The sequence below is a fragment of the Aythya fuligula genome, chromosome 5 (genome assembly GCF_009819795.1).
Source record: "Aythya fuligula isolate bAytFul2 chromosome 5, bAytFul2.pri, whole genome shotgun sequence".
NCBI lineage: Eukaryota > Metazoa > Chordata > Aves > Anseriformes > Anatidae > Aythya > Aythya fuligula.
Genome location: NC_045563.1, coordinates 18,262,008 through 18,274,766, shown reverse-complemented (window position 1 = coordinate 18,274,766; position 12,759 = coordinate 18,262,008). Strand labels below are relative to the sequence as shown.

Genomic DNA, 12,759 nt, shown 5'->3' with positions numbered 1-12,759 from the left:
TTCGTGATAATTTCCTTGGCAAATATCAAGTTACTGATATGTTTTATGGTTCCTCAAATTACAGGAAATTTTATGCATGCAAAGGTTCACAAGTGTACTGCCAGACTTATCACTGAAGATACACTTTTAGAGAATTGAAAACTTTTTAACAAAAGTTTCATGATTTCCTAATAGCAGTCACTGCTATACTAGGTATTTATACCTGTTGTTAAAATAAACAGATACCTGGTTTTGTTATGGACCTAAAGGAGTTACAGTTAAATAAAACACTAAGAGAGAGAAAGTATCTACAAACAGATTGTTTTGAAGGGAAAATATAAATTAAATATAAATTAAAAAAATAAATTAAAAATAACAGAAATGAGAGATGCATCTATATTAGTATCATTTTGAATATGAGACACAAAAGCAGAAAAGTTTCATTTCAAAATGTATTCAATAATGTACAAATTCACTTAGGAGATACTCCAGATCTGCTAAGTTGATTTTAAGAACGTTAAATTAATTGGGTGATAGAGTACTGAAAGACAGAAATGCAGGTGAAGGCAAACATTTTTCCTTTACTTTTGACAAATGCATTCATGTACTAAATATATTATAAACTAGATTACTCTGTCAAATTCAAAGGGGTGAGCCAATTTATAAATGTTACTGAGAAACATTAGACTTTAACAGAAACTTAATACAATAAAAACAACAAATTCTGATTTACTTTTTTGAAATAAGTCTGTCAGACTAGACAGAAACTGTAATGATTATCCAAAATTGTCAGTTAAGCACTGATTTAAAAAAAATATTGCACAGAAAAAAATAAATGTATCTTTCTAAAGTAAGAGAAGAATAAATGAACACATTTGTCTTTTGATTTGAGACTGAAGAGATTATTTCTCTTAAATTGTCTCAGTCATGACAAAGTCACGGTACCCGAGGGCATTTAAAATGGAATGTACTTCATCTTGCTGGAAGATTTCACAATCTCAGTGGGAATGTCAAATGAGTTACAGAATACACATATTTAACTCTGCTTGTAATCAGCTATTTATTGCCAATGATGTATCTGATTGTCATGAGACATTCTACTGCATCGTCAAATACTCAGCAAGATGTTAGAAAACAGAAAAGTGACTGGGGGAAAAGAAACCAAATACCTATGTAAGCAGTATTATACATGACAGTAATGCTTCAGAGCAAGCAATTCCCAAGCTAAAAGTTAATTATATTGTTTTTCTGCTTACTAGAGCACTGATATCTAGAACACCACTAACAAAACATGCCTTGGACTGCTAGATATGAAATTTTAGCATGACATAAACTCTAAATTGAAGTTAGAGGTCATTGAAGTTAGCAGAGTTCTAAGTACTACAAAGCTGTAGATTACTTCCAAATAGGTGTTTTTTTTTTTTTTTTCCTGAAAATATGGATAAATAGACAATTTCTGCATTCTGCTGTTTTTCATTGCAGCATCTTTTCTAAATTTTCTTGCTTCATTACTCTTCCTTGTTAAAATTGCTGTGCTATAGAACGGATATGCATTTTATTGGCTTACATGTATTTACAACTTCTTAGTACATAGCATGCTGTAGAGTAACTTTGAAGGGCTACGTGATCTCCATATTAATAGGCTTCATCAAAACAAAGCATTTCTTATCTTGAAAACTGTACATAAAAGCATCTATGATCCCTCCATTTATTTATTTATTTTTTTTAAATAAAGTCTTTTCTTGTTCAAAACACTGGAAAATTTCCAACCTATGGAACACTGAAAGTGACAACATTCTTCTTACCCTTATATCCCTGGTCTGTTTCCCTGAGATCAATCACAGTAATTGGTTTAAAATTTAAATCCCACAAGCGAACACAGCCATCCCTGCCACCAGTGGCAAACCCCTCTTCACACGCATTCATGCTGAAAATTCCTGCCTGAAGAGAGAAGAAAATTATTTGTAATATATACAGATCAGAGAGACCAATATGGAAAGTGGAACTCTTCTCCTATTGTCCTCCTACCTGTTATGCTATTGAAAATTGCCTAAGAAATGCAACTAATACAAGTTTTAAATAGGAAAGAGACAGAATTGGAAATACAAACCTTAAAAGAATTTTTAATAGCACGGGTTTTCATGAAAGCTGCGAAGGAACTAAAAATAACACAAAGGAATTCAAAAGGTTCTGATTCATGGCAACTGAAGTAACCATTTTTGTCTTTCTATTCAAGACAGTAAGTAAGGAACCTATACAAAACAAAACACACTCTCAGATTACATTAATTCAGCTGAGGGTTGAACAGATGCTAACGTACTATCAGAAACTGAGCTACTTGCCAAAATGAGCGCTCTAACACAAGGGAAAAATACACTAGTTTAACTGTACATCCAGAATTAAACTGAAGGAAAGCAGTTCAAAAGTCTGACAGTTTGCAAATTTATCTTAATTTCTTTTTGTCATAAGCTAGGTAATTAAATACAGTCAATAATAAGAAAAATTAGGTATCTGTACAGAAATCTGATAGTTTAAACATCATATCCTTTTTCTTTAAAAATTGATAACCTATTTTCATAGACTGGACTTCACAAACATTATCATGATTCACCACTACAAACTCCTACAACAACCATGTACTACTTCAAGTTAATTCCTTTTACGGTAAATCTGTGCAAGTTTACCATGCACACAAGTGCTTTACTTTTGAAGATACAGACTACAGTACTGAACTGATCAAGTACTTTTTGTCCACCTAACTCAAAACCCACACAATTTTTGGTTTGCAACAAACAGTACATTAAGAAAATTGTTTCAATACTGCTTTCATTCTGATAATGACGACAGCGATGATCGTAGTGATGTTGCGTATCTCTAGGAAGTTTAGCTTCATTCCTCTTTTCTTTAAGGCAGGATCCAACTCCCTCAAATGTCAGATTTCCAATCTCCGTTAGGAAACAACATTTTTCCTAACACATTCTCCTAAGCTTACTTTGATAAATGTTTTTTTCAGCAAAGAAGGAGTCAGGAACATGTATTCCACATATTATTAAAATAAAGTTACCATATTCCATACATCCACTAATAACAAACATACTGCAACGTATTATCCAAATATCAAATACACATATATTTTTTTGTTCATGTACATAAACAATTCACCACCAGGCAAACTTATTTTTGTAAGTATTTAATGCATTGCATTAAGCAAGATTACTGCTAGGACAACTTTGGCTAATAAACCTATAAAAAGTTTTAAAATAGTTCTGCATTTATTGAAAGTATTTTATATTCAGCTACGACAAATGCGAATAGGAAAGCACTGAAAATTATGGAAGGAAAATCTGTCTCCATAACTACTGTCCAAAAGAAGATAAAACAACTAATAATAGACATAAATTCTCTATAATATAGTTCTGAACTTTCAATTCTGTAAAGGAATAAAAGCAAACTTCCAATAGCTTCCTTGGTTGGGGTTTATATTTTACAGCAGTGAGTACAGCATCCTCAGAAGTGAAAGCAATTTTCAAAGGAGAGACGCTTTTGAAGCCAAGCAAAGTGAAACAAAACTAATTAGAATCCAGTGTTGCGGCTTCTGACAACTTCCAGGTTCCTGTAACTACTCTCTCCTACCAACCTGTGCTTTCTTCACCAATTATAATTAAACAAAATACCAGAATGTGCCATAGTGAAATATGGACTGTGTTTGCTTCTCTAGCATTAGGTAATAACGATATGACTGTTTCAGAAGTTGAGAAAAACTGAAAATATAGATCTTTCTCAGCTTTCGCAAGGAAAGCATATTATTGCTAAAATGTTAAATGACAATCAAAACTGAGAGACCTAGGTGACAGAACTCAGTTTTCTGACATGTAACATCCACCCTCAAGATACTGACTTCTAAGACAAGATGTATTTTCAGTAGTATGTGCCTAAAGAGAAATGTAGTGCAATTTTTAAGTCATAAGCAGATTAGAAGGCTAACTCCCATATCTCTAACATTCTGTAAATCCTCTTTCTTTCTTTAGAAGCCTAAAGATTTTTCAAAATACAACCCAAACTCTATTTGTTTCTCTGTGTCTCTGTTTTACTGCATTAACCTTTTAGCGTCATTGAGCAAATATAAGGGTGGAGGAATTTGGGCTTATTTTGTACCGTATAATCAATTTTGCCCACGTTTTGGCATATATAAATCTTTTAAAGCTCTTTTTGGAATGCAATCTTGATAATAGAATTATTCTTTTTTTCTAATTAACTCCTTCTAAAATCCATGGCTTAATTAGTCCATCTTAAAAAAAGAATCAGACATTTGGCAATGTGGGAAGCTGGCTAAATGTTCTGAAGATAAGATCAAGTGGATCCAGGATTAATCTGTTTTCCATTTCACAGAATATCCTTATCTTGAAAAGGACATACTGGTTGCCAAGGAGATTTGGCAGATGTTGTGCTTGCTCAATCTCTTGAAATGCAATAGGACATCCTCATTTCAGTGTATGTGCCACTGGAATAGTAGAATTTGATGAAAACTAGAAAAAAGGTCCCTTATTGTGGTAACTGTAAATATCTAATGGAGGAAGCTGAGCTTAGCTACTTAGCTATTTAATTGTTAGGCCCATTCTTAGGGGAGAAAAGACAGATTCTTTATTCTGGTAGCTCAGCTAGTCATCATTCTTCCACTATATCTTTCCTTTTAGGAACTGTCAGGATTATTAATGTAAAGCAACTTTGGAGTCTTCAAGTTTCTCTTAATCTTTCAGTCTGTAACTGTCATTAATGTAATTTGGGTCTTGATGGTCACTAGTCTCCCAGCAGTAATGAGGCAAACAATTGCACTGACTTTGTTTGTTCTTAGTAAATACTGTGAGCAAATAGGATTGCTTGTGCATCTGAATCAAAATAGAAGTCGCCCATCTTAAAAAATTACAAAGTTTGCCATAAGGATCATCCTCTTCTGTTACTGATTTTTCATTACACTTCCTAATGAATGGGAAAATTCTGGAAATAAATTAATCAGCAGTCTTCTCAGAATGCAAAATATTTCCAACTGTTCCAGCATAACCTGCTGGTATTACATCTGTGTTCCCTCAAATTGGAAAAGAGAAATTAATAAGAGCAAACAAAAAAATAAATCCCCAGATAGACCAGAAATGATACTTGAGAGATGGAGAAGTACAAGCACTTGTCACAAATTTGATCTCTACTGCATGAATATTTTCCCACTGCTTGTATCCAAGAAATTCGCAACGGTGAGGTACCCTCAGGCTTCCTACTGCTTTTGGACCTGTCTTGCCTCCAACGAACAAAAATCAATTGTTAATTTATATAAATTCAGACATTTATATAAAATCCACCACACTAGTTCTAACTACACAATTCCTGAACACGTGTAACTGCAGTTAGCTGTAATTAGGACCAAGCATTCATATGGAAAAAAAGTGATTAGTACAAGCAATCACGTGGAAACTTCAAGCATGCTCAAAAAGCAATTGGCTTCTGAGCAATACAGAGAACAGAAACATTTTGCCTGCTTGGCACTTCCTTTTTAGTCCTAAATACAATTCAGGATGCATACACTAACATATAAAGCAGGATATATATTGGGCACTTACTCTAAGACATAGTCTCTCCTACTATATACTGCACAGTAAGTGGATGGATTGCAAATATTTTAAGTTGGCATTTACAAAGGAGAGCCATTACTGGAATGGAATCTTCATATCTAACAAATTATCCATACCATAGTTGAAGAATGGGCATATTACTCTAAGAAAAAATAAATAGTTGTCTATATGCCTTTCATTAGCTGAAATAAGTGGACAGTTACATTCAAATTCATGACCAGCCTAAACAGTAGGGGAAAAATACTGCATGACTTAATGTATTGGTACATGATACCAGCTTAAAACCATTCATTTAAGTTCATTATATTGTTTCCATCTATATTTAATCAGTGTTCAGCCAGCTGACATAGGTGTGCAATAGTTCTAACAGGGTGCCTGTTATTTAACCTCAAGCCTGTTATTTAACCTCAGTTTCTGACATCAATCCACACAACTTTAATGTGTACCTCTGAAACACTATCTCAAAATAAATTATTCAGCTGCTGAGAAAGCATCTTATGTACATTTACTATGCTAGGCAAAAGTATAGCACACAAGAAACTGTAAAGCATGCAGTGTTTTTAAACAAGCATAATATTTTGTTTTAATACTTGTGTAACTTCTTGTGTCTATATTTCAGGTACTTAATAATCATGGACTACCCTGAATTTAGAACCTCTAAAATGAATTAAAAATAGCTGATTCTATAGTCTGTTGGTTACATTGGTACAAAATATAACATCTGATAAAAGATTTTAAGCCAGAATATATATCGTTAATTTTTCAGAATCAGATGGACTGTCTACAAATAACCTCCTGTAGTCCCAAATGGCACACTAATGCCAATGAATTTTCATATATTTTCATGTTACCTTGTTTTTTCACTCCCTTTTAAAACTTTCACTATTATTAATATTTAGGGGAGATCTGCAAAACAACAATTCCACAATTTCCCACTGTGATACAGTACTCCCCACACATACATTTTGTGCCTCTTCAGCCCTGCTCAATTCCATCTTTTCCTACCTTTCACTCCTACTTCTATATTCAGTGAACTCTGCAGTCCTTTTCCAACTAATTCTGCAGTCATTCAAACACGTCCTTTGCACGTTAGAGTTCTTAGTATTGCTGTAACAGAAGACAGATAATCTGTCTTAGCTGTGAGCTCTTATTTTGCCTGCTAAAGTTGCTATCTATTTCCTCAGTTGCTTTTACTGGAACACCCTGAACTGCTCTTAAAATTGTCTGTTCAACTAGGGTAACTATAACAAAGTCAGTCAAACTGATTAGTACCTGTTTGCTATATTAATGCAGACCACTGCCAGCTGGATGGATTGCGTCCCCACATCAGTAATATTCTTTAGAAAATATTTTCCTGTATCCAAGATACCTACCATTTATGTTGCAAGACAGGAATACACAGTACTTTATGCAAGTAATGAGACATGTTTCCCTTGAATACATTTTCAGTCTAATTCAAGCCTGTTGAGCAATGATGAGGCATGATAAACAAGAACACAGGGATAACAATTCCAATAATAGCTCACTGAATGTAATCATATATAGATTCCCTACTATGTACACTCTGTGCTTTTAACAGCATATGCCCATCACAAATGTTATCATTTACACCTGCATTTTCTTTTTAAGAGAACGGACAAATTAGTCATGAGTTTAACTGTAAAATATGATGGTTATAGTTTGGTATGTCTGAAGAGGCATTCTTATTCCGAGCTGCTATACTTTGTGCTTACAATAATCTAACAATTATCCCTTTAACTAATATTTTATTGAGAAACAAGGTTTCATTTTGTTGGAAAGTAAGCTTCCAGAAAAGATTTTACTGTTTTTTTTTTTTTTTTTCCCTGAAATTGGTGAGATTTGTAGTGACTCTAATCTCTGGTGAAAATGAATTCCAAAGCCATGGCCTAGTGAACCTACTTAATTTTCAGCACTGCAAACGACAATTCCATTGAGCTGAAACGACACAGCCAAAAATAGAAGGTTAGATAAGACTTACTCCAAGGTCACCTGAGCTCTGCCCGCTGACTCTACTGAAGATAAGGAGCACAGCACTTCAAATTTAATCTTGCGTTCAACAAAGAACTGATGCAGCACATATGGTAATGGAGCAACAAGCTCTCATCATCTTGTGTTTATCAGTTGGGTCATTTCAAATGTGATCCCACATTCATATTCTTCATAGCCAGATTTTTATTCATAATCAGATACACTATCATATTATAGAGCTGATTGAAAAAAGTAGTCCAAACCCTTGCAAATTTTAACTATATTCAACAAGCTGCAACCATTTCTAAACATACATTTCTCAATCATCAGTAAACCAAAAGTCTCCTTACTACTGACTCATTGCGACCTTTTCCATGCACGTAAAGTCCATCACTTTTTGTCCCCGCCATTCTACCTAATAAAGTTATGTAGCAGTTGTAATTTCAGTCATATGCATCATCCCATCCACTCGAAAGCAAGCACTTTCTCACAAGAAAGAATAATTATCTGTTATGCATTTTTATCCAGAATTTCAAAGCAGGAATATAGGAAAACGTATATTTGTACTTTCACATTATTTAAAATCATTAATAAGTGAACTACTTCAAATATTATCTAGAATGCACAATACTTTCCAAAACAAAAATCTACTTCCAACTAGTAAATAATATAGCTTCACAAAGCTACTTTAGCAGTTTCACATCTCATAGGTTAAAACAACCAGAAACTGATTACCTTTCTTTTTCATGATACTTTGACGTGTTAGAAGTTGAATCTTCCATTAAATATTACTAAATAAACATGAGACGAAATGAGGACTCTCATAGTTTGACATACACAAATGAAACTGCAAAATCCTGATATTGTTTTTGCTGCATGCCTTTATCACAAAACCATATACTTTGAAAGAATACTGAAAATATATGAACGAATACTTATGCAACAAAAGCACAATCAGTTCATAGCTGCATTAAACTTTTGGATTAAGAGAAAATCTTACCATGCACTTCTGGAAAAACAAAACAAAACAAAAAAAACTTTGTGAGATGTCTTTATTTTTAAAAGCTGTATACTGTTCTAAAAAGCTGAAGCAATACGGTAAAAAGAGAGCAACATAGGACAAGAATGATTGACTCAAGCTAAAATGACTAAGCATGTGTCTAGACAAAAAAGGTACATGTTTGGGCTTAAGTAGTCTGTAGAATCAATGGACTTTAGAGAGCTATCACTTAATTAGCCAGTAGGACTCAATTCACAAGATCACAGAATAGCTGATGTTGGCCAGAAACTCTGGAGGGCATCCAGTCCAAACTCTGCTCAAAGCAGGGTCAGCTAATAGCAGATTGCCCAGGGCTGCATCCAGTCGTATTTGGATTATCGCCAATGGAGATACGTGGATAGAGACTCCACAAGCTCTCTGGGTACCCATTTCTTTGTTTCATCACCCATTGACTAAACATAGGAGTCCAGGCCACCTGATATGCTTCTGAATAAATTAGATATCCACAAAATACAGTTAGATGATGTAGACTTATACTCAATACTGGTATCTAAAAACGTCACTAGACACATGAGCAAATGAACAGAGCAGTAGGTGTCTATTTAAGGGAAAATATAAATACATTGTTTACAGACTAAATCCCCATCGACTACAACGGGAAAAAAACACAAATGGGCAGCTAAACGCATTTCTCAATCTAATGCTCCCTTTCTACCGCCACAGAAATCTTAAGCCAGGGAAAGAAAAAGTGAAGAAGAAAGATTAGACATCATTAGTCTCTACCATGGGGAATTGCTTAGGAGCATAGACCAGGTGATCTTGCACCATCCTTTCTGGCTCTCCAGAAATCTGTTTATAATTTTATATTAATTTAAGGAGATATACTTACAGCATGTGCTCCCTGTATTGTCCGTACAAGGTTTATTCCTTTCCAAACATAAATATCACCATTCAGTGCGCCAGAATACGTCACTTCATCTCTTGCACAAGCTAGGCACAATATAGTTTGGAGATCACCAGTTTTGCCAAAAACACCACGTTTTGGTGTCAACGAATTGCCACACAAGCTCCAGAACTGCAAGATAAAGTAATTTAGAGAGATGGATATTTTGCTAATCTCCTATAATTTAACATGTTCTTCTGAGAGAGAGAGAGACTTTACTTCCAAAGTACATCATCCATCTCCTTTTCCCTGCTTTAGTTCGCCACTTGTTTAACGTTTTCGCTGCTTTAGTTCGCCACTTGTTTAACAACTTTTTATTTATTTAACAGAGTTTACCTTTCCACATCTGCACTGTGGAGTACATAGGAAGGAAGGAGTTTCTGGGTATCAGTATTAAAAATCAAATTGGAATTCTTTGACCAAATTATAATTTGCACATCAGCTGTATTTTCAGTCATTTTGGAAAATGGTTTCATAATAGAATTATCTGATCTTTCTCTAATGCAAGACACAAGCAATGCATTTTCACTTTGTAAATGCTGCATTTATACTTTACACATTTAAAGATATGATTTGATCATAGAAATTTCTGATACAGTTGCAACTTGCTCTGTTTATAACTGGCTGGTCTTATTACAGACTTAATCACTTCTGATCATATAAAGTAGTTGTCTTTCATATTCCCATCAAACCCTGATGTTCAAACACACAAACGTGCACTGTAAAGTCAACAAGCTGCTGGACAGAATTTCAAATCCAGTGCTAAATGGAAAAAAAATCCAGTGCTAAATGTGAAAGTATTTATTTAATCACTGCTGACAGGTTACACTTACATTGTCTCAGACTGTTCTGCGTATGCATGTTTACTGAACTATATTTCACAGCAAGTTTCTGTTACCAACAATCTTTTCAAAATTCTAAGCATAGAATTCAATTAATACAGGATAATATAAAAAGTTGCAACAAACAGATTTTTGTACCAGCAATAACATAATGAAGAAATAACCATACACCGACCAGACAAATCCCTGTGTCTTAACTACTATTTCTTTAACCAAAGTACACGGTCATAAATTATGTTGTTACTTGAGAAGTAACCGTACAATTACTGCATGAATTAAACATTAGCCCCAACATGGAAGAAAGTAACTTATCTAAAAGAAGTAATTCCTTAGTAACACTTTATTTGGAATTCCCTATTTAACTTGATTTTGTGAATTAAAGAATGCAATAACAACTTTATTTTGTGAATCAAAGAATGCAATAATATTACTAGCAGGAAAATAATTAATTACTGATATCAAAGATAACACAAAGAATTTAAGAAAAGAGAAAAAACCTCTGCCTGCTCAAAAGGTCTCTACACCATTAGGATTGATTTTTATCTAAAAGTTTTTCTCTAAGGAAACATCAATTATTTTTAAAATGCCTTTTTTAATTAAAAAAAAAAAGGCTTTGTAGATGCTTTAAAAAAGCTTAAAGTTGCTCAAATAAACTTTTCTTATATAAATAGATAGGTTTTGACATAAAGCCACTGTAAATATACTAAATCGCAGCTGGCAAATGTTAGCATATTATTGACATAACAGTCCTTTTAGATCTTGAATCAGAAAAAAAATGTATCAAGCTCTTGGAAATCTGTAAATGACACACTAAACACTATGCTCAAAGAGGTATGCAATCTAGCCAAGATACCGTAGACTTTTTCCAATAAGCCATCAATCTATATTAATCTAAAAGTTCCTTTTAAGAAAAAGGCAATATTTTTCCCCCACCATAGGTCCCTACACATTAAGAGCAATACAGAACTTTTAAACTGCCATCTACTGCTGTTACATGGTAACACAGAAGGCAGTGCATACGATAAGAGAGTGACTTCCTTTAGGAAACATACCTAATGGCAGCCAAGCATTGATAATCCTGCTGACACAATTAAGTCTGAAAAAGCAGCTGTTTCTGCATGTCAGTTGGTACACGCATCAAACAAAGCAGAGTGTTTTTACAGAACACTGTTTGAAGAAGACACGACCTGCCCAAATCATGAATCGTGCCATTTTGAACACTCCTTGCCCATTACAAAAGCAGGAATAGCATGCAGAGAAAAAGGAATTAAAAGAAAAATCATTTTCCTTTCCCTTTCCACTGTATTTCTGTATTCTCTCAAAATAAGAAATGCATTCTCAACTCATTTCACCTCATAATGCAACAATTGTTTAAGAATAAGAAACTTGAGTATGAGGACTGACTTTAAATGTGAGTACTTTGTCTCACGCTACTTGAGATTCCACGTGCATTTTAGACTACCTAAATTTTAAATTATGACGGGATCATCCCATGTGATACTACTGACAACTCTTATTCTTTCTGTATTTTTGTCTACAAGGCCACAAACTCTTTTCAGCAGAGACTGTCTGCTTTTCCACTGTATATATTGTAACATGCCTAGTGCAGTCATATATGACCCATGGCTGCAGTCCTTAAGTAACAGTAGTAATCATACGAAGGACCTTTCATATTATATTCCTTTCAGATACGTACTACTTTTAGATTCCATTTTTGCCGTATCTTACAAAATATAAATAATTATTTTATAATTATCATTTCTTTCATTACCTTGATGTGTTTTACGCCACAGCTGACAAGCTTGTTTGGCTGGTACAAGTCCCAAGAAATATCAAATATCTGCATTAAAACAAAACAAAAACAAAAACAAAAACAAAAAAATATATCAGCAGAGATGGTCTTCCCAAGGGATAGTGAAAACAGTATAAACCTGTACCAAATTAACAGACCGTCTAAAATGCTTTAAATAGAGCTACCAGAATGACTTATTTATCCCTTCATTCAACAGTGAAGTTGAAAAAATGTAATTCATATTCTTTGTTGGTGTTTTTTTTTCTCCTACAGTAATCACAACACATGAAAATAACAAGATTCATTTAAGAAAATCTAAGAGACTAGAGAAATCTAAGAGATAACTTGCATTTTGATTTTACATACTGGGATTAAGGTCTAAGAAGTGCTTTAATTTTGCAATTCCTTTGCATGCTCACAGTCTCAACAAAGCGTACACAAATATACGAGCTACACATTTTATTTCAGAAATAAATTTATGTATCTTTCATATCTTTACATATCTTAACACACATCCACATTTTATGCAAATTCAGTTTCTATAATGTAAAATTTTTTTTTGTTTAGACAAAGCTCTAGTACGTATACAGAGA

At 33.8% G+C, this 12,759-nt stretch overlaps 1 protein-coding gene across 3 annotated transcripts in view; it reads right to left on the bottom strand.

The window, feature by feature from the left end:
* The window catches only part of EML5 (EMAP like 5), a 103,431-nt gene that overhangs the window by 67,581 nt on the left and 23,091 nt on the right, over nt 1–12,759 (bottom strand). For all 3 annotated transcript variants that reach the window (XM_032188779.1, XM_032188780.1, XM_032188781.1), the window contains exons 4-6: nt 12,146–12,214; nt 9,479–9,664; nt 1,785–1,920 (exon numbers count right to left, since the gene is read on the bottom strand). In XM_032188779.1, the coding sequence (XP_032044670.1) occupies nt 1,785–1,920; nt 9,479–9,664; nt 12,146–12,214 (391 nt within the window). The remainder of the gene's footprint in view (nt 1–1,784; nt 1,921–9,478; nt 9,665–12,145; nt 12,215–12,759) is intronic.